This window comes from Anastrepha obliqua, chromosome 5 (assembly GCF_027943255.1).
Source record: "Anastrepha obliqua isolate idAnaObli1 chromosome 5, idAnaObli1_1.0, whole genome shotgun sequence".
Classification (NCBI taxonomy): Eukaryota; Metazoa; Arthropoda; class Insecta; order Diptera; family Tephritidae; genus Anastrepha; species Anastrepha obliqua.
Genome location: NC_072896.1, coordinates 123,958,457 through 123,982,303, shown reverse-complemented (window position 1 = coordinate 123,982,303; position 23,847 = coordinate 123,958,457). Strand labels below are relative to the sequence as shown.

General features: G+C 38.0%; 2 protein-coding genes across 2 annotated transcripts in view; one reads left to right on the top strand and one right to left on the bottom strand.

The window, feature by feature from the left end:
* Positions 1-23,836, bottom strand: part of LOC129249307 (protein mothers against dpp) — a 44,884-nt gene extending 21,048 nt beyond the window's left edge. Inside the window, exon 1 of the mRNA XM_054889038.1 lies at positions 23,479-23,836. The gene's annotated coding sequence lies outside the window, so the exon portion shown is untranslated. The remainder of the gene's footprint in view (positions 1-23,478) is intronic.
* LOC129248975 (uncharacterized) lies at positions 19,490-19,959 on the top strand. The gene is made up of 2 exons (XM_054888578.1): positions 19,490-19,502; positions 19,567-19,959. The coding sequence occupies exons 1-2, from the start codon at positions 19,494-19,496 to the stop codon at positions 19,957-19,959; spliced, it is 402 nt and encodes a 133-aa protein (XP_054744553.1). The 5' UTR covers positions 19,490-19,493.
* Positions 23,837-23,847: the final 11 nt, after the last annotated feature.

The window sequence follows — 23,847 nt, the reverse complement described above, 5'->3', positions numbered from 1 at the left end:
TACCAAGGAGGCGGTAAATGCACCAATACTCGTAGCAACAACAGTAAGAAAATCCAAAATTTAGGATTTAATGCAAATGCGACACATAACTACAAAAACAAACATACAAATGTGCATACAAGTACAGTCTCATTACAAAGTCCAACAACAAGTAGAAGCTAAGATTGCACTTAAAGCGGCGGAGATACTCAAGCAATTATGAAGCGGAGAATACTTGATACAATAGGCACTTATGTATGTCGGTATGTTCATAAGTAAATATGGAAACACATCGGTTCTTGGGTGACATATGTGGGTGACACACTGACTAGCGAGTTGGCCAACAGTGGGCAGTGGGCGAAGGTTGCATAAGAAGATAAAACACAAAACCGCTTAAAAATCGAAATTGCCACTTAAAGTGGCCATAAAACCAGTGGACAAAAGATGAAAGAGTGACGCATTGATGAGAGAACGAGTGGGTGTTCTAGGAGGTAGATATTAAGCATTTCACAAGCAGTAGGTCTATGACGCTTGCGGTAGTAGCAGCTGCAGCAAACGTATTACACTTCCCTTGTTTAAGACAGCCTCAATTAAAACCGAACTAAACCAAACCAAACTTCGGTACTCAACACAGTGACATTTTTATTTTTTTTTTTCAAATACATTCATCCATTTATAATGGAGTCAATGAGTAGAGAACCAAATGCACAAACTCCTGAAGCATGCCACAACACTTCTGTGGCACCACAAATCAACGCTGCTGCATCATAATATTTCACAAATGAAGGGGCTACATGTTTACCTCTCCGTGCATACATACATACACACAAGTGCACACAAGTATAGGAAAATCTGCGTATTTTGAATTAACTTATAAAGAGGAGGTTATCAATTTGTACCACAGTGCGTTTTTGGTAACTTTTTAAATGCAGAACAGAATTCAACGTACAGTAGGGCATTTAAAGTAGGAATAGCCTCACCACCCTGAGTGAAAACCATAAAGTTATCTTAATCTTGGTCCCGGGACATCGGAACATTGAAGGTGACGAAAAAGCAGATGAACTGGCAAGAGGCGGATCTGCCATGAATAACGCTCTTGCAGAATCGGTATTCACACCATTAGGTGAAGTCAAGAGTACAATTTCCATAAAATACCTCCGAATCGCGGATTGTAGGTGGAAAGACCAGACGAAATGCAGAACGTTATGGCCCATCTAGAACCTCAAGCAATCGTCGGCATTAATAAGCATGAAACGACGGGACGCCTGGAGTCTAACGGCAGTCATAACTGGCTTTTGGTCTATCGGAGAGCAAGCAGCCAAAATGGGTATCCCTCACAACACATACTGCCACAGTGGTAAGCAACCAGAGAAAAAGGAAACAATCTTCCATTTTCTCTGCGAATGCCCTGCCCTATGGAAGGACAGAATGTTAACCCTGGGTTAACCGCTGTTCGAGAATCTCGAACAACTATCTGGCTTAGACGTCAACAACCTGATAAGGTTCTTAAACCGCACAGACTGGATATAGTCATGCTGTAAATAACCGTTAAACAAGTTGGTAACGAGGATGTGGCAACAAAATGGTGCGGAAGCGCTAGTTGGATTCTGGAAGAATCACCACTTTAACCAACCAACCAACCAAGGGCATTTAAAGGAACTTAGTAGAGCTACCTCTGACATTCGGACCAGTCTCGCCCACATTTGGGGATAAAAAATAAAATAAACAATTGGCGCGCACTCTTCTGTTAGGTGTTTGGCCAAGCTCCTCCTCCTATTTGTGGCATACGTCTTGATGTGGTTCCGCAAATGGAGGAACTTACCACTCCGAACGGCAAATGAGGAACTTTTTCATAGCAGAAACACTCTCGGAGATTTGCCATTGCTTGCCGAGGGGCGACCGCTATTAGAAAAAACTTTTTCTTCATTTTGGTGATCGCACAGCTAAAAATATAATATCTTTAAAGCGGATAAATATTGGGCACTGATGTTTTCGGCAGACATCACAAAGCACATACACACACATAAAAAAATCATTAGAAGTCGGTGGTGTAGTTTTTCTTGTCAAAAAGGGTTTATTTGTTTTAGCTGTCGTCTTTTTCACCTTTCAATGTTTTATCGGTTCGTAAGCAGTGCTATTTTGCATATTATTTTAATTTGCATGTCAACAACAACAGCTACAATCGTCAATGTGGCACGTACGAGTCATCAGCGCCACCAGCTTAACGCCAATACGGCATCACCAACAGTCACAATAAAATTACAAAAAAAAACAGAAAAAACACAAAAAAAAGTTTAACACAAATGAATACGTTAACAGAAACAGCCAACAACAGACATGGTAAAATTGCATTTGGAATTGGAAGCCGAAGTGGAGTTAGGCGCCGCCTGCCGAACAACAACAGTGCGCCTACAGCGTATGCACTTATGTATGTATGTATGTATGTATGTATGTATGTATGTATGTATGTATGTATGTATGTATGTATGTATGTATGTATGCATGTTTGTGCTTGTACAAATGGCCAATTGCTTGAGAAGCAAATAAGAGCGTCTTTGTCTTCGGTTGAGGCGGAGATATATAAATTCTTTAAATATATTAGAACAAAGTGAAATAATTTTAATCGAAGAATTTAAAAACAGGTAGTTAAATAAAAAATATGGATTAATTCATGGTATGTGGGTAATTTAACAAATAAATTAGTTTCAATTTGAATTTGATTTAAAATCATTTAGTACGTGTTTTCAGTCGAAAAACCTAAACAATTTTTTAACTATTTTTTTTTAACAAAATTCTGTAACAAAAAAGTGTAAGACAAAATTTTTTTTTGGCTCGAGAAGCCGGTTTATGTCCGAAATTTAGTAGAAATGTAATTTATGGTAGTTTCTCGCCGTCTTGATATTACTGGAGAGCTCCTATTTTTGGCTTTACATGGTTGCTTGCTTCCGTCGTGCGTATAATGAAAACAGCGATGAGTAATTAATAGCAAACAACAGATGTATGCAGTTATATGCATTTAAAGCGTCGTGAGGGGTATAGAAATCACTTAATCTTACCCAGTTAGTTAGATTCGCTTATAAATTACTTGTCGTTTGAATGAGTGTACAGTGGGTCCGAATTTCAAATTAAAAAATTACTTTTGGATTGCGTACTTAATGCCTGTACACTTGAATAACCTTTTTGGTAAATAAATAAAAAATAGATTTTGAGTGATGTAAATATTTGTTTTGACCTTTGCGATCTCCATTAGTCGTCTACTTGTAGTCTAGTTCTCAAGCCTCAAATATGATTGACGTACGACGCCATTTACAAAATTTGTAAATCTTCTAATTTTGCGCCACCTTCGATCGAAAAAAGATTAATCAATGTCAAATCCTTCGGAGATATATCTATTAGTCGAACTAAATTGAACTAAAAATAAAATCTTAAAGCACGTCGAAACGAAACAGTGGACGCTTAGAGTTCTTAAGCGTGAGTTCTAAAAGCTTTGAATTGTCCTTAAAACGTCATGCCAGGCAATCGTTCCAAGTAGCTGGACCGAGGGGAAAATCTGTACCGATGCTGGTACCTCTGTCTTCACTGACGATTCCAAGATGGCATCGAGAGTCGGAGCAAGGGATTTCTCTAATTCAGCCAATTTATCTATTTCCTTAAAATTGACGAATACTGCTAGTGTTTTTCAGGTAGAAATCTTTGCCATCCTGCAGGCATGCAGAATGCTTAGGGAGCATGGGAGCGAGGGAGATATTAAATTTTTTGCCGATAGCCAAGCTACGATTAGAGCTCTGGCGACGCCATGGTACGGATCAAATACATACTGATCCATTGTACCATTAATATGATGAAGCGGCCCCAAACCGGAAGTGGAAAAACATCCCCAGACCATAACATAGCCATTATGTTTTACTGCCTTAACACAGTATGATTTTTGAAGATGTTTGTTTCGTAACCGTCGGCCATCATATCCTACCAAATTAAATTTGGACTCGTCGCTGAAAAGCAGAGTTTTCAACTTGCTTACAGGCAAGTTAATGTGTTAGGTTTACTAATAAGTCGGTAACTACGCAAATCAGCCTCGGCCAAGCGACGAGCTACAGCTCTTGAACAGATTGGTAGCTCAAGCTCTTTTACCAACTTTTACCGCTTTTTTAAACGAAAATTTCTTTATCTCAGCATTAAGTTTCTTGGTCAGTGTTTTTTTTTTGCCGGCCAAGGTACTACTACAAGAGTGTTTTTTTATAACGTTCGAAATAATTCGTGAAATCGACGACATAATACTATATTTTAGAGAAATGTTCCGTTTTTATAGTCATTGATAACACGCGCGCGCAGCGCTTCACCGAATTTTTTTGGGATATTGCTTACTTTACCAAAAGGTCTCAAATAAAGCGAATTGTCACAACGAATTTCTGCGGTGCTCAAAAAATGTCGCGTTCAAAATAAACTCATTACGTTAGAAAACGAACCGAGCGATTCAATATTTTTACCGCTATATGCAGGCACTTATTTTATCGCATTCACCTCTTTTTCAGTTAGCATTCACCTCTTTTTCAGTTATTTAACCATAAAAATACAGCTGCTAAAATTTCATGATATTCTCTGCATTAGTGGGTGAGTTATTGTGCTAAGAGTGACGCTACTTTTGTTATTTTCAAAATAATGGATCGGAAAGAATTTCGCTTTTCACTTTTGCACTACTTCTTGATGGGGAAAAATACCAAAATACCGTTCAAGAGAACAATGGCTTCAAAAGTGTTATGGGGGCTCCGCTCAAACAGAAACAACAATAAATCGATGCTTTGCTGACTTTAAGCGGAGTCGTAGATACACCGATTATGCACAACGCAGTCGACGTAAAAATGAGGCGGTAACAACAGAAAACACCAAACATTCCCAAATGGTTTTGAATGATCGAAAAGTGAAGTTAAAGTAGTTAGCTGACATATTTAACCCTAGAACGGTAACCTGGGGTCTTATACGACCCCAGGCGATTTTAAATCTGGCGCCCCTTCCCTCCCCCTCCGGTTTTCGACAAATGGCCTCAACCATAATTCAATTCAATGCTCGGGAAGCCTCTAGAGCCGGCTGGCACCCTCAGTTGCGTGCTTCCCTTGGAGTGAGAAAGATCTTAAGTGAGCGTGGGGTCGATTAAGACCCCAGGTTACCATTGCCGTTAGACTTGTGTGATTTAACTTTTTTTTTTCTTACAACGAAGGATATTTTTTTGGTGAGTATAGTGTGATTTTTATATGCTTAGTATATATATTATCATATAAATTCTATATTCGCGTTTGCTTCCACTCATAGACGTAAACAATGTCTTCGCGTTACAATTTGAGGTCTCTCGAAGACGTTTCTCGAATAATAACGCAAAGACGAGACGCTGAATATGATGACATCGATAACAGCCGAAATGAAGCGATGAATCGGAGGGATTTTTTGAAAAGTTTGATCGAATCGCTCACAGTCCCGCAGTTGAAACGAAGGCTGGAGGTGCCTACAATGCCAAGAAACGTCTTATGGTGCATTGAGAATGTTTTAAAAGAAACCGTGCGTCCTAAGCCCCCGCCAGAAATGAGTAAAAGAGCGAGATGTGCCCTTTGCCCGAGATCGGTCGACAAAAAATATAGCGTCAGATGTTATCGTTGTAAGGCACCCATGTGTGAAAGCCATAGGCACGTTATGTGCGACATTTGTGTATTGCGAGATGCATAAGGAATGTTAAGACAACTTTTTCTTGCATTGTAAAACAAAATAAACGTATTAAAAAAAAAAAAATTATACATTTTTTTGAGTAAAATCTATGTTTCGATTTCTTCCAAATTCCCAGACTTCAATTCCCGGAATAAATACACTTTTTCGACAATCGAGTAAAACCAACTGTTCTGTTTAAAAACTGTATATTTTCACTTTATAACGGCGTTTGATTTTTTTTATTTCATCAAAAATTAGCGGAGATATTGCAAATTGAATAAAAAAAGTCATTTTCACGAATTTTTCATGTTTTCTACCCTTTTACTTAATTTTTTACTAACTTTTCGGACTACATTGAAAAACGAAAAAAATAAGCCCTGATTGAACTCATTTCGTGAAATTTTACCGGAGATATGAATCTTCGAAAATTGGGGTCGTCGATGACCCCAGGTTACCGTAATAGGGCAAAAAAATTAAGGTTACCGTTCTAGGGTTAAGATATGAAAAGAACGCGTTGGCTTTATATTGCATGAGAATTAGACTATGCGAAAGCTATGTTCCAAGTGGGTGCCGCGTTTGCTCACTGTTTCGTTTAATCAAGACAACGCACAGTGTCACAGTTCAATCAAAACAATGGCAAAACTACATGAATTGAACTTGGAATTGCTCCCACATACACGGCATTCGCCAGGTTGGGCTCCCAGTGACTACTGGCTCTTCGCCGGTAAGAAATTTCGCTCGAATAAAGAGATTATCGTTGAAACTGAGGCCTATTTTGAGGCAAAAGAAAAATCGTTCCACAAAAATGGGATTGGAATGCTAGAGCGGCGCTGGAAGGATTGCGTTTGATGGAAATTACGTTGATGAATAAAGCTAATTTTAAACAAAAAAAAATGTTTTCATTGCTAGGCCCGGGACTTTTCAGCCCATGTGTTAGTGAGGCAAACAAAGTTGCAATTGCTTTGTCGCGCAGGATTGCCACATATTTTACACTTTTTTCGAATATAACCGAAAAAGAAAATAGATGTCAATAATCATTTTAAAATATGTCACCGATATGCTCTAGTTTCCAAAACAACAAATAAAAAGCATTTTCTAAGATAAAATCACTTTGAAAGAGGAACAAATTTAAGACTGTGCTTCAGTTGCAAATGATTTGTCCGATAGTGTAGGCTCAAAAATACTTTTCATACAACAAAGCTCTACACCCTATCAACTATACCACTATACAGCCTGGCGTGTGCCCAGCATTAGCACAACCAATTCCACTTGCACCACATACATGCGTACGTACGTAAGTAAATTCATACAAGTTCATATAAGTACATGCGATTTCGGTGTATTGTAGTCGTAAGTATATCCAAATAGTACGAGTACAAGTGTTCATTGCGTGTATACAACCACTAAATGTGTAGTGATCACACAGAAACCCCAAAAGACATTGGCAAAAAATTAGATATATGTGCATGTATGTGTGTATTGTAGCAAACGTCTGTAAGGCAACACAAAAGTGCAAAGCAACAACATTATTACAATCAGACTTTTTTTATTAATGTTTTTCCTTTAGTTTCTATAATTTTTTACTGCCTTAAATGCCTTTGCCCATATCAGCAACAAACGAATATAGTAAATTTAGATTGTAATCGATTCGAATGATCTTAGCGCCCCTATTCGTTTTACTTTGCACCACCAGTGGAAACGCGCTCATAATAATAATTAATGTTGTTTAGCATATTTTTACACAAAGCATGCATGGGGCCAACAACAAACAACCGCTACAAGTAACTGCAGGAACAGCAAACGGCAAGCAGCAAGTAGACCACTCGCAAAGGGACAAGCAACACGCACACACACATGCACATACATATGTATGCACACACAAAGAAGGAGTATAAATCATGTATTAGCAATAATGCAATGTGTTGCAAGTTGCAAGCTTGTTTGTTTGTGGAATTGTGGCACGAATGGGATTGCAAATGCTTTTTGCGTGCTTGTAAGTTGTGTCAGAAACGCGGGAGGTGTGGGGAGTAAATTGCCGTAATTTAATGAAGTCGAACAAAATATGTTCAGAGCGTGCCACCCGAAAGAAGTAGTCTATCTAAACGAACACACGTATGTAGGTGTGTGTATTCGCATGTGTGCCGCATTTCCTCATTGTGTTGGTAAATTGATACAATGCAAACAAGGAGTTGGGGCAGCCAATTTCAAAGAAATTTGTGAAAAAATTATGGAAATTGCAGATAATAACAAGCAAATGGCATACGCGAAAGTCTTTCTTGGAGCTAATGCAAAGATTTACCGCAATTAGTAAGTGTAAATTTAAACGATTACTCTCACACACAACTAAATTATTTTGCAGTACAAAGAAAAACATTAGTGCGCTGAATGCCCAAGTCCAACACAAAGCACATGAGAAAACAAGAGGTGAAAGGAGGTATCGACAAACAATGGAAAATACCCATTACATTTTCTTGCCTTGAAAAGAAAACCCTTTCATCACAAGCTAAGAAGTGTCCCAAGTTCGGGTGGAGCAGAATTGAAACTGCCAGGCGCATATTTTTTTTGAAATGTCACTGGTACAAAATCATATCAGAACTAGTGGCGAACAAGTATCCAGTTTAAATCTAAAGGGTTGTGGCGTCTAGCTGATGTGAGACTCAGCGGTTATACGATTTTTTAGTAGGTATAATACAACTTTTTAAATATGTCAAAAAGCATTTATGTATGGTGAAAAGGGCTTGTATGAATAAAAATTAAGTCATGCCGAGTTTTAAGAATTTCACAGAAAGAGTCAAGTGTAAAATAATGATCCTGCGTGAATAGGATTTGCTTATGTACTATTCGGAAAAGTGAAAAATAGGATTTAATAAGAGAACCAAGTGCGTAAAGAAGAGAACCGAGTCAGAAAACAAAAATCATTCAGACGAAATTTTTTCTTTCATTTGTAAAAGCACATTTACAGTCCTATTGAAACACCCTGTACTTAAAAGAATTAATTTTAGGTGAGTAAAAAAGTCATTTGGCAAAGACAGGAGATTCGACAATGGAACCCCAACAATAGCTTCAATGGGTACTAGTGATTCGCAGTCGAGAAAGCTCCAGACCTGCTACCAGTAGAATCACACCTGCAGACATTTGCTAGAGCCTCAGCTATCTCCCAGGCGAGTCAGGAGGCATCTTTTCTACTACATCGACTACATCCCGGACCAAACACGACTGCAACTATTGCATCAGTCGGTATATAGACAGACATTAAACGACGTTTATCGGGAGATTCTTACCAGTTTCTTGAATTCCTGTCTCCCCAACGCCGTCATCGAGTCCAACTACCACCCACCTACAGCAGATGAAGAGCTCCAGCTACCCCGAGAGACCCGCGTAACTTTGGCCCAATTGCGTTCTGGATACTGTGGATACTAAACTCCTACTTATCTAGAATCGACCCAGACATGCCCAACATAAGTTCAGCACGTGAAAGCACACCAAACGATAATAACCACCGATTCACATGTACTCTTAAACGCACTCACCTAACACACCTCTCCCTCTGGACCCAACATGCCGAAACTGCACGTTTCCTGGGCCTACCGTTAGATGAATTTGACAATGATAATCGGTGACTACACCGCACTAGCAGGGCCTAGTGAAGTGCTACAACAAAAACAACTTAAGATTGTAGCTCGGTTCTAAGTTACCGACCCGGACTTATTTATGGCAAGATTCAAGAAGTTTGGCCTACCGAAAATGCAGAAGAAACTCTCAACAATTTTACCAAAAACGTATTTTAAATAAACGTACATACAAAATGAAGTCCAAAATAAACAACACTGGCGACTTAAAAATGTTTTTGATGGCGCCATCTTTTTAATGAAAAGTTACATCCCTAGCTGACTTCCAGTGAAAGCTTGGTGAGATTCTGTTCAGTAGAACCGAAATTATTGCGTCTAATGTGTCAGTGTGTTTGTGTCATCGGTACAAAAATGAGTTCGAACAAAGAGCTAATACCAAATTTTGTATTAAAATCGGTAAAACGGTCAATCATTTACCGTATTTGCCTGATATGGCTCCCTGTGACTTCTACCTATTCGGGAAATTGCATTTGGCCATGAAAGGAAAACGTTTTGCGTCCGTAGAGGTCATCCAAAAGGTTTGTACCGACATCCTGAAGAACATTCCACTCAATGACCTGAAACACTCTTTCGAAAAGCTTTTAGATCGCGCAAGACAGTGTATTGAGGACGTTTTTTGTTTTTATTAATTTATTTTTGTTTTGCACTTCTAATTTCCTGAAGCCATTGTGGGGGAATAAAACTCCACATATATTTTTATATTAAACTTAACACGCTTTATTTCTCTAAAACATAAGAAGGCTAAGGTAAAACTTAGAGCTAAAATAGAACTCTCTTTTTAAGTTTATAGTAACACGAAGCTTCCAGAATAATCTTAAGTAAGTCAGCCTGAACAACGACGGTAAATTGAATATTGAATTATTAAAACAGTGGGGCACAGCGATAGGCTTAGCTGTGTTCCCGAGCGGTGATTTTAGCTGTGTTCCCGAACGATACTTTTAGCTGTATTCCCACACCATCTTAATACTGCATGTCCCTAATATTTAGGAAATAAGTGAGTTCTTACGTAAGATGTACTGCTTTTACATACTACTCCAAGCAACTAAAAGTAAAATCCGTTCCACATGCAATTATTTTTTCAAATAAATCCGTACACAAGAGGTTAAGGACCCTGACCCCCATTCGTATTTCCTAACAAGCGCAACTGCCGCTCCAAACAAAATTAGCAACATATTCTCATTGCAGTTTTTCTGCGCTTGCTACTACGAATTAAGCGTTGACACATTTAGCACTCTATGCCAGCTAATCGAACTCACTCGCTACGAATAATCCTCTTATTTACATGATACAAATTTATTATCCAGTCCATTGTGTCATACTGGCTTGGCCTCGCTATTTGCATCTGTGTGTATGTATGTATGTATGCTTACAAATACAAATATATGCAGCACTGCGACTCGGTAGTCTATTGACATATTATTTGTTTTACATATTCTGCATTCAACACCTCTAAATGACCAGACAACTGCCACCCAAGGCGGTTTGCATTGTGCCTTATCTTGCATTCGAAGCAAGTGTCTTCGCACAATAAACTTATAATTATTGCATTTAAAATCTAATAAATCTTCACACACACAAAGTGCGTCGCGTGCATGAGCCAGCGCAGCAAAAGGCCAGGCCGAACAAGTTTATGTTGTAGCTGGTTACCGCGCTGCCTGCTCATTGGCTATTGAGCTTCAGTATTGAACATCGTCCGCAGACGCACCATCAGCCAGCAGCTAGTGATTTTTGTGCTACTGTGTTGCGCACTAAAGTTAAGCCTGTATTGTGTAATCTCGCCTGTATTTTTGTTCTGGGTCTGGTTATGTTTTTGGTGCTGGTGCTGGCGCTGGTGTTGACGTTTGTCACTGGCTACTCACGACAACCACTCAACAGCTTGTCCTCTTTGCTGGGCTCTTCATGCGAAGCCCTGTTCTTGGCACTGCTCGCCTTTGCCTCTTCCAGCGGTGTTATTATTGTGAAGTATGCATGAACATGCATGTATGTATGTATGTGTGCAGACACAGTGGTCAAGTTAAGGCAGATACAAACGCACTGTTGCAGTGATACCGAGTATAGATTGTAGCAGCTATCGCCGGGACGATTATTCCGTAATTAGCCATGTTCATCGGATTAAATGGCGGCCTATATGGCTCAAAAAAAGTACATCGTCCACGTTGTATCACTGTTCTGATACGGTCGATTGTTTACTTTGTTAACCTGTTCGTCCGTGTTGGCTTCAACTAATGGTCATGCCGCTTTCTGCCAGCCAACTAACCTGATGTGCTTGCGAATAAAGTACTGGTACTGGTTACGCCTGGGTAGGATTCTTGGAAAATTTGCCACTTTTTTGCTGCACAACTGATGCCGCCTTACGGCGCATTGGTGCAAACGGAAGGCGCCTCAGCATTTACCGTATTCAACGTGTCGCAGCAAGATGTGCGATGTGCGATGTACGACTGCATTGTGACGCGTTCATGAGACGCATTCCCATCATATTTATGGCTATTTTAGCCATTAAATCGAAGACACTTTGTTTGGGAATTGAATTACTGCGTTCTATGTTGTATGCGCGTGTGTGTGTGCACATTTCTACCTACAAATATTGCTAATGCTGCGTTTCGTCTTTGATCTATCTTCTGTTGTTAAAGTTAAAGGAGCTATGCAATCCATGTCCCATGCCCGCCATTACTTCTTTGCCTTATAAATGTTTCAAACGAAGCAGAAATTGGCGTGTAATTTCTAAAAAAAATTCCTAGTACTGACAATGTATGTATGCACATACAGGGTGGTCCATATAGTCCTTTTTTAATCATATACTAGGCCTCTTTCTTTCTCCAAGCGTTAGCAAGTGGTGAATAGATGAAGCAGCTGGTACAAATGAACATATCTTGGCAGCGCTGAAATAGGGCTGCCTAAAATTACACTTGTTCGTAAAATAATGAGTTATACCAGTTTTATGAGGTGATTTATACCAGTCTTATATTTAACATTATTCCCAAGTACTTGATTGCGCAAACTGTCGCTATGTTGAAGTCTCGGATTCTAAAAGAGACCTCCTCTGCCTTTTTTCGCCTGGATATAAGGACTGCTTTAGACGAGTGGACGAGTGTGTGAATATGTGTGAAATGATCGGGAAAAATTCGGCTGGCGAACCATCCCCATGACGTGGCAGCCGAAGTTCCCCTCACAATTTTGTTTTTCACCATAAATTTGTTGTTGCTTTCACATGCAATTTTTTGTCAAGTGAGCTGAGCAGAGATGTGGCAATTAAAAGAGGCCTACTATTTTGACAGTGACCGCTCCTTCCCGCAGAAAATCTGGGCACACTGGCAACATTATATCTCTGCAAAACGAATTGATTCGCCATACGCTTTAAATATTGAGAAATACTGAAATATATAATATTAAACTCCAAAGTCAATATTTGGTAGCCCAAACCGTGGGTTTATCGAAAAATCATCTCTTCTGACGTAGTGCGGATGCTCTGTTACAAACATGACAAGCCATTTTTTGTGGCCGGAAATTAAAGACATGGACTTTGTCGAGCTTTGGTATCAGCAGAACGGTGTGGCAGTTATTTGCCGCTTCGGAGTTATCAATTGGCCATCTCGGAGCTGCGATTTGACACCGCTAGACTTGTTTTATGGAATGCCCTGAAGGTGCAAACAATACAGACCCTTAACGAGAGAATCGAACAAGCTATTCGTGAAATAGGCAGAGACCGTTATCAAGGCCTTAAAAACTGAGTTACAACAGCATGCGCTACTGCGAAACCACCTGAGGCAGCCATCCACAGGAATGAAATCGTGTTCCATGAATAATGGGAATGTTTGCTTTCGAATTACCCAAACAAACTTAATTTTTGTTAATTTTTTATTTTTAAAAAGAAACGACAAAGTAGGCCAGCCAGAACATATGGATGCATGCACGCATGTGTATGATGATAACTAACGCTTCAACTCTATTCAACATTAAACATATATATATTTTTTTAAATTTATCTGAGAGTGAAGCAAATTTTAGTTACGAAATTGAAATCTCATTCACTAATTTTCTGGAAGAATGTCATAATTCCAATTAGCAATCCCATTCATTTACTTCTTAAAGCATAGTAAAGGGTGTTTTTTTAGAGGTTAGGTTTTCAAGTTGGCACTACTTTTTTCGTAGATGGTATTTTTGACAGCTGTCACTTGATTTATGCTCAGTTTGGTTTGCCATTTCATAATGAATAGACTTACACCTGAACAACGTTTGCAAATCGTGCAAATTTATTACGAAAATAATGGTTCGGTTCGCGCGACGCATCGAAGAAAATTTTGTTCAGCGATGAAGCTCACTTTTGGTTGAATGGATATGTCAATAAGCAAAATTGTCGCATTTGGAGTGAACATAATCCACAAGCCATTGCTGAGACGCCGTTACATCCTCAAAAAGTCACTGTTTGGTGTGCTCTATGGGCAGAGGGAATCATTAGTCCATATTTCTTTAAAAATGGAGCCGGCCATAATGTTACAGCCAATGGAGAGCGCTATAGAGCCATGATTAATGACTTTTTCGTGCCTGAATTGGACGATGTTGATGTGGACGACCTTTGGTTCCAACAAGACGGCGCTACATGCCATACAGCCAACGCAACAATCGATTTATTGAAGGAAACTTTTGGTGAGCGCATTATCTCGCGCCGTGGACCTATGGCGTGGCCTCCAAGATCGTGCGATATAACACCGCTGGACTATTTCTTGTGGGGCTATGTGAAGTCGCTTGTCTACGCAGATAAGCCCGAGACGATTGACGTCTTGGAAGAGAATATTCGGCGCGTTATTGCTGACATACGGCCCCAATTGCTGCAAAAAGTGGTCGAAAATTGGGCCTCTCGGCTGGAATTTATTCGAGCCAGCCGCGGCGGCCACTTGCCCGAAATCATTTTTAAAACATAATGGCAAACCCTTATTTTTATAATAAAGTTAAATTCTTGGCCATAACATTAAATTATATACGGTTTATTTCATCTTGAAAACCTAACCTCTAAAAAAACACCCTTTACTAGGTTCGCGTTTCACGTGAAATGGCTGTCAGAATCCATGCAGATGATATTGCCGTGAAATATGCGTGAAATTTCATATCATACTCAGTTAAAGTCGTGAAAACACCGCGCAACATGCCAGCCACATTTTTTCACACCTATTTAAAATGCACATGGCACTGAGCGCCAATTGAGCGAAAACTGACAGTTCGTTTGCGAGTGAAGTGCCTGAGTTTGAATACTCCGAAGACCACACCTTTTTAAGCGAAACGACTTCACAAGAGAGCAAGAGTATAGTACGTGATTAAAATTGAGTCTCACTAAAATTAATTCAAGTTATAGCAAATTCGAGTTTTAGAAGTTCGAGTTATAAGTTTGACTGTATTTTTGTATGCCATTTTTTCTTTTTAATGTATTCTGCACCGAAAATCCTACAACTCAAATTTTATACAAAAAGTTAACAAATAAAAAAAATCGTACTAGAACATTTACAACTTTTTATTTAAATTTAAAAAAAAAATGCAGTTTTATAGCCCATCCAATATTAAAGTATAAGTTTCATGTGACTCAAAAGTCTCATTATTTTTTCACAATTTTTTTAATTGCGGTGGAGCATTTCCTTCGAACGAATAAAATTTCAAAAGAATTACATTTTATTTCCAATTATAAATATTTGTACATACATAAAAAAAATCGAACAAAACTTCCTCTTTATTGAGTCTAAAGCAACCTTAATTCAAAATCGAAGGATCGAAGAGGCCGGATATATGAGTGCTAAATAACATTGACCACTCTGATGTCAATAAATGTCAAAGTGAATAACCACAAAAAATACATAAATGTTAAATGTTGTAGGATGTGGATTTGAACGCAATTACGGAGATTTTAATCTCTCTATTAACTGGAATAGCTGGCAAACCCCAATAACCAAGTGCACATTTGCGAAAAACATAAAAGTACAATAAATTACTGCAACATGCCACACTTGATACATATTTTGCCAATACCAATGACAACTTTAACGGTTTTCCTTATCCGCCAAAGCACAATGAAATCAATGCAAAAGCACTGAAATCGGAAAAGGCTTGGATTTGCCTTAGAAAATTGAGTTTAAAATTCACTTTAATAGGATAATTATAAAGTGCGCGCAAAATGCTGAAAACCGAGTTGGTAAATTGCGAAAAATCGCGCGTAGGAGGTGAAGAAATCGTGCTGAAAAACCTAACGTACATAGATACGCCAGCATAGTTTTAGAAGGCCTTAATATTTGCATAAAAATGAGACAAAACAAAATACCCTTGCAGTTGGAGTCTTGTCGCAGCTTCCACGGCTTTTGGTGTTTCGTGTGCAAATTTCAATAATGGTTTCTGCAAAGGTCAGTTGACAGTTACAAGCTAGAAATCAATTTGATGGAGCACCGCGAGCACAGCACTCAACTTAGCCTCCAGTTATACATACTTACATATACATACATACATGCATATGTATGTGTGGCATATAAAAAATGGTAGTAGTTATGAATATACAAATTTATGTACCAGTTCATGCGTATTTACTAGATGGCCCACAAACAAGTAGTTTTTATTTACACACAAATTTTGTTGTCGGTTTCTGACTTTATCTCACAAATGACTAGGACGATTCTCCCCCCTAAGAGTCTGGATAATTTTTAGATTTCTCATACAACATTCAGCTTTAATCCAATCTTATAAGAAGTGTTCAGGGATTAATCGCCCAACTGGCAGCGACAATACTCCTCCATTCGACACCTTTTTTAAAATCATCAGTTGAGAACCCGGGACTGGCCCGGCACAAGGCCCACAACAATATTTTAGACAAAAGAAAGTCCCATCAAAGTGCGAAAACAAGGAACAAAAAATAATCGATTTAAAAATTGTTCATAATATCTTTTGAATTTGAATTCATTATACAATTTCAATTTTCATATTAAAAATTTGAATGTAAGTAATACCAAGGCGCATTCATTAAAGGTGGTGCCACTAGATCAACAACACTGTTCTGTACGTTTGATTGTTAAAGCAAAATATTGAGAAACTAGAACACAAATAATGAATTCGCCTTGTTGCATTCTGAGCTGACAGCCACATGGACACGGCGAAAGAATAAAACAACTCAGCTGATTTACCAACACCACCTTTAATAGATTCGCCTTGAGTAATACGTTTCGCGTAATTCATTTTTCTGCTGACATGCGAATGTACACGGCGAAAGAAAAAAGCAAATCAGTTTTTTAATTTTTTTTTAATTTTTTTAAATTTTTTTTTTTTTAATTTTTTTAAATTTGTTTTATTAATTTTTTTATATTTCCTTTTTTGTTTTTTTTTGTTAATTTTTTCTTTTCCGTTTTTATTTTTTGTTTGTTTTTTTTTTTTTCTTTTTATTATTATTTTTTTGTTAATTTTTATAAAATTTATTTTTTTATATCTATATTTTTTTATTTATTTATTGGGAGGTTGAATTAGTTTTAAAGGTTTTTTTCGAAGATTTGGGGCTTTATTGTGAAAAAACGGTACAAAATATTTTATTCGAAGTATTGGCCATCGCTAGCTACAACTTTCGCCCATCTTTCGGGCAATTTCCGGATGCCGTTTCTCCAAAATTCTGGCCGCTGCTTGGCTATCCATGACTCAACCCATATTTTGGTAGCCTCGTACGAGGAGAACCGCTGGTCCGCCAAATCGAGACTCATATGCCGGAACAAATGATAATCGGAGGGAGCTATGTCTGGACTATACGGCGGGTGGGGTAACACTTCCCAGCCAAGCGTTCCAAGGTATGTTTTGACAGGTTGAGCAACATGCGGCCGAGCGTTGTCATGTTGCAAAATAACCTTGTCGTGCCTTTTTACCGTTTCCGGCTGTTTTTCTTTCAATGCCCGGCTTAAACGCATCAATTGCAGTCGGTAACGATCCCCCGTGATTGTTTCGCCCGGTTGGAGCAGCTCAAAATATACGACGCCGACCTGATCCCACCAAATGCAGAGCATGATTTTCTTTCCGTGAATATTCTGCTTGGCCGTCGACGTTGATGCGTGGCCGGGCAAAACCCATGATTTTTTGCGTTTTGGGTTATCGTAGTGGATTCATTTTTCGTCGCCAGTCACCACCCGATGCAAAAAACCCTTCCGATTTTGTCGCTCGATCAGCAATTCGCACGTAAAAAATCGCCGTTCGACGTCGCGCAGCTTCAACTCGTACGGGACCCAATGTCCTTGCTTTTGGATCATTCCCATCGCTTTTAGACGCTTGCAAACGGTTGATTTATCAACGCCCAATGATTCAGCAAGCTCTTCTTGGGTTTGGCACGAGTCCTCGTTTACCAATTCCCCCAACTCCGCGTCCTCGAATTTTTTGGGCTGGCCAAGACGCTCCTTGTCTTCGGTGTGAAAATCACCACTTTTGAATCGTCGAAACCAGTACTCACATATAGAAATCGACGGAGTATGGTCTGGGTAGGCCTCCTGCAGCAATTCACGGGCTTGGGCTGTATTTTTTTCAAATTGAAGCAGAAAAGCAAAGCTTCCCGCAAATTGCGTTTCGACGGCACGAAAGTTGACATACTCGGAGCACGAAAACACTGCGTTGTTTATACTTCAGCGAAATGACAGATACTGATAAACAAAGCCTAGGGATGAGGCTTTGTCATAAATATATATTCAGTATTGCCAACGCGATAAAGTGATAAATAGCGCCATCTGTGTGCCACCTTTAAAACTAATTCAACCTCCTAATACAATATATTAATTAATTTTTTTGTATTTACTTTTTTTATTAACGTTCCAAAAATTGGGTCCAATGTTTTCAAATTCAGAAATCGTGCTCAAATTCGCCTTCCACAATGCTTAACACGTTAAAACATCCGAAATAGCAAACTAGTTGATTTAGTCAGACTGCAACCAATCATCACGAGTGGGTCTGACGGTGAGCGAGGGTAAAACGAAGTATATGCTGTCTACAACGCGGAACACACGGCGTGTAGGAACGCACGTCATTGCGGACAACTACATATACTTTCGAAGTTGTGCCAGAATTTATTTATCTTGGCACCGTCGTTAACAGCAACAACGATATAAGCCTGGAGATCAAACGGAGAATCACTCTTGCTAATAGGTGTTACTATGGGCTAAGTAAGCAATTGAGTAGTCGAGCCCTCTCTCGCATGACCAAACTGACACTTTACAAGACGCTCATCATACCCGTGTTGCTTTATGGCGCAGAGGCATGGGTAGTGTCACAAAGCGATGCAGCCGCTCTTGGGGTGTTCGAGAGAAAAGTTCTTCGTAAGATCTTCGGTCCTATGCGCGTTGGCAAAGACTACCGTTCAAGAATGAACCACGAGCTGTATGAGCTCTACGCCGACATTGACGTAGTTCAACGCATCGCCATCCAACGCCTGTGTTGGCTAGGGCATGTCGTGTGTATGGAAGAAGAAGCTCCAGCAAAGAAGGTCTTCGAGGGCAGAGTCCAAGGGAGCCGACGCAGAGGAAGACTAGGTGGAAGACCGGTGGAAAGACCAGGTGGAGGAAACCCTATGCTCGCTTGGTGTACAGAATTGGAGAAGGCGCGCGCGGAGCAGAGGCGCCTGGAGAGAGCTAGTGAGGTGGCCGTAACTCGGTAACGGGTTGTTATGGCCACCTAAGTAAGGAAGTAAGTAAGCAACTAATCATTTGGAGATTAAGGAGATGCTAAAGCTTAATGTGAGTGCAGTGACAGTGCAAAGACGTTTTTTGGAGTCAAATTTGAAAGCCGACAGTCCACGAAAGGAGCAACTAAGATAAAGGGATCTGGTTGCTTCTCCTATTACGGCACAAGACCGATATATAGAATTGATGGTATCATGGATCAGCGCAAGTACATTGAAATCGAGCCATTACCGCCAAAATAATGTATCCCACACCATAATCGATTTTTGTTTTGTTATCGAAATCGATAGTTCAACATCATTTGCATCATCTGTCAAAATTTCATGGCTGTAGATTAAACCGTTATGATTTTATAACAAAACAATTTTAATGTAAATGCATATGGTGACTTGTTTACATTTTCTTTGAACGCTTGTGGGATACAATTAAATTCTCTTTTAAAATAAATGAAACACAAGGGGAAAAAATAAAAAAAAAACACCATTTTTTGAGACTTTAATTAAAGACAAAGCTTTAGAACAATATGTCGAAGGTATGAATTTGTTTTTTTTTTTGCAAAATATGTTTTTGTTTTCAATTATTGGATATTTTTACAGCTCTCCCTGGTACCGTATAGCGATTCAGATGAATCTTTCGTTGATTTAAATGGTTTGGAAAGTTTAAAAGAAGTCGAGGAGGAAACGTGTGTTGGGAAAAGGGGCTACAGAAAGCAAAAGAGAATACCTAAAAGGCTGCAAAAAGTTAAGAAAAAAATACGAGTGTTTTGCCCGCCCAACACGTGCTTAAAGAAAAAATGTCCAAATTCGTGTCATGATAAAATTTCTGAAGATGAAAGAGTAAGAATAAATGAACATTTTTGGGGAATCGGCAACAATATTAGACAGAAAGATTGGCTGTCTTCTTGTGTTAAACAAGTCGATTGGCAAAGTACAAAATTATATCTACCTCAAGAATTTCGAAACAAAAAACTGTATATCAGCATTATGTAGAACATTTGAAAACTATTAATAAAGTAAATAGTCAGTTATCGTTAAGAGTATTCCGTAATATTTTTAGAAACAGTTTCAATTTAGGCTTTCATTTACCTAAAAAAGATAAATGTATCTTATGCGAGAATTACAATAATTTAGACACAGAATCCAAAAAGCAATTGCATTCATCAGAAGAGTATCAAATTCATCTAAAGGACAAAGAGAAATGTAAGCAAATATTTTTGGAGGACCAAAAGCTATGCAAAGAGTTCCGGCTTATTTATGTACAAGTTTCGACTTGCAAAAGGTCTTAAATACTCCCTATGGAAAAAATGTTACCTTGTTCTATTCTAGAAAATATTCATTCTACAATGAAAGTTTTTATGAGAGTGGTACAAGAGATGGGTTTTGTTTTTTATGGGGAGAAAAGGATGGTAAACGAGGGTGTAATGAAATTTGCACAACTGTTTTCCAATACCTTAAATTAGTCGATGAAAGAAAAACCCCAGTCGATAGTCCATCTTTATTGTGATAGTTGCGCAGGACAGAACAAAAACAGAGCTATGCTTGCGACATTAACCTATTTTGTTGAAAATTCTAATTTTGTGACTAATATTATATAAAAATCACATACTTTGTTGCCTGGACACACCATGATTCCTGTTGATTCGATACATAGTACAATTGAATCGTTTATTCGGAATCGGACTATTTGGGCTCCAAGTGAGTGGTACACCATAATATCAAATGCAAGATCTAACCCAAGAAAATATAATATAATTGTATTGAATTAACTAACAGTGATTTTAAAGACTGGAAGACATTTTCACAGGCGTTACTTCCAAATTCAGTGAAAATTCAATTTACAAAATTACGCTCTGTTACATTGGAAAAAACTATTCCATATATTACTTTTAAATATGGCTACTTTGATGAATCTGAAACCATAAATTATGATCTAGATTCAATTCTACGATCCAGACGAAACTCCGAAATAGTTTGTGAGGGACATATGATGATATATTAAACATTTCTTCTGCTAAATATAAGGATTTGAAAACTCTTTGCGATAGAAAAACTTTACCCGTAAAATTCCAACACGAGTATTTAAATTTAAAATGGGAGGGATCTGTTAAAGATTTGCTACCTGAAACCGACCAGGAAGATAGTATTTAGCGTTCTTTATATATTTTTATCTATCGTTATTCAAGTTTACAAGATTTTAATATGAATAACATTACTTTGTTAACAGAAAACTTTAAATATATGAATTACATTACTTTATTTTTGTTTTATCGAATATACAATACTAAGAAATGTATAAATTTATTTTTTTTTAATCAAATGTAATTTAATTTTAAGGACTAAGTAAACAAATTAAATAAAACAAAAAACGGGAAGTCACTTCCTTTAAATAAATTTTTGTGTAACCCACACACTTTTTTAATAATAGGTTGCCAGAAGGAAAGCAAAAAAAAATGTATCCCACAAAAACAACCCTTATGATGCAAATATCTATTTAAAATTATTAAAATTAAATGTATTACACAAAAAAATATTTACATTATAAATTTTAAAATAATGGCTTTATTCAAACTGATTTAATTTAAAAAAAACCTTCCCCTGTAAAATTCGAGTTTGTGGGATACATTTTTTCGGTGGTTATGGCTCGAAATGATAGTGGAAATTATGCTGTCATATTCAGAAGAGATAATTAAGCTCCAATGAGTCTTTCAACAGGATAACCGATCCAAAAATAAAAGAACAAGTGAGCAAAGGATAACAACATCAACGTGATGGAGAGGCCAGAGCAATCAGCAGACATGAACCCCATCGAAAACTTCTGGAGGATACAAAACACAGTGTTTTCGGAAGAATAGCAAACAGTGAAAACGTGGAATTGTGGAAAGTTGTACGCTCTGCATGGACAGATATTCTATCCAAGAGATGGAGATGTTTTGTGGAGTCCACGCACCGTAGATGAGCCGCCGTTATTCGAAATAAAAGCTACGACGACGTACCCGCGACAGTCGGTTCTACAGACCGACCGGATTTATATCCGGTCGAAGGCTGTTACTCCAGCAGCATTCCCCACCTATGTATGTGAGGGGAATATTTATGCCGCTACAAAATTAGCAGGGTTAGTTTGCTTGGGTCATTCCGGTACGTAGAACCGTATAAAACATTTCCCAAAATTTTTTTGGTAATGTTGCTGCAGTGACAGTGCTTTGCTGGATATAAATTCGGGTGCCTTTGGAGTGGCAATAAGTGATTTGCGATGTTGAGTTTATATAAATAAGATTATACCAAAGTATGTATAGATGACTACCTACATACGTCGGTATGCACTTAGCAAGTAATTTATGAATGTATACGTAGTAAGCAACAATTGCGTACCAATTAAAAAAGGTCAAAATTTTGCATTATCATCCAAATATATTTTATTTGCATTACTCTGACAATATGTACCTATAATGGCTCAACACATGCCATAAAGTTCCATTCCGAGTCAAAAATTGTAAAACGTTTGATTATCAATGACAACAAACAAATGTAGTATGTAGTTCGGATATTGATAGCTGGTTAGCCCTAAATATATGTACATACAGGCATACATGCATATGTGTATATTATAAAGGGAGCTATGATTACATGACTCACTCACCCCTGCAAATCGATAGGTGTGTGTGAGAGTGAATTAATAAGAATTTCTACTGAATTAAGCATTATTCATTGACAAACAATAAATCCATCTGTAAACATTTTGATGCAGGTTTTTAAAGTGTTAAAAATAGAAAGACAACAGATTCAAGTGGTATTCATTTACAGTGACGTCAAGTAAAATCTAAACATTTTTCAAATAATGCTAATGAAATAAATTTGTAATTTTATGAATTTGATTTTTTTCAGGACTCAAACAATGATCGGCTTTCATTGTAAAATTAAACCGAAGCGAACTTCTAATTACAAACAAATCATAATCCACTAACAGATTTTAGTTTAAAACTAAAAAACTATTTATAACCCTCCTTCCTACAACATTGCACAAGGGGTACCGGGTGGTGCTCTTGAACCCACTTTGATGTTTATCGTTGTGCACCAAATGGTGTTTTGTTTGTATGACTTTGGCAACACCAGTCCGTAGGTACACAATTAAGCACACACACGTGTCCAACGTGTATATGTACATATGTATCTGGAATCTGTTCAGCCCTCCGTGGGGCAACAATGTAGCAGATTTTCAGTCAAATATATACAATGAAAATTTTTTTAACACACTACACAACGTAACTCTGAACTCTTTGACTTTTCCACCTTTTGTTATCGCAATAAATATTAAAAATTTATGCAGTTACATATTCATACATACATAAAAGCAGAACCAAGATTCAAAGATCTGTGCGGAGGCTTCCGAGCCCTACACACGAACGGACGTCAAGAAACAGATAAATGGCAACATTTCTTCGCTTTCATGTGCGATTTTAACTTATGTTATAACTCTTCGGAATCAGCAAATTTCATAAAATTTATACTCACACGTTTAATGAATTGTTGTTGCTTTTGTTAGTCAACTACTTTTGATATGAAATTGCACTGCAATTTCATTAATTTCACAAAACTCTATTGTTTATCAGGAAATGCAGCGACAAACGACACGAACACGACACGACAAACGAAAATGACGGACGAACACGATTCGAAAGAATACCATTAAACAGAGATTATGTACATATGTGTATATGTATTGCACATTAGTTTCTATTGCTGATTCCAGCCACTTATCGTTTGGCAAAAAGTAAATGTTGCAAAAATAACACACTTTAGACTATTTTTACTTTTCTCAAGGAAATTCTTATATGCAAATGACAAAAATTCTACACTCAACGGTCATCGACGACACAAATT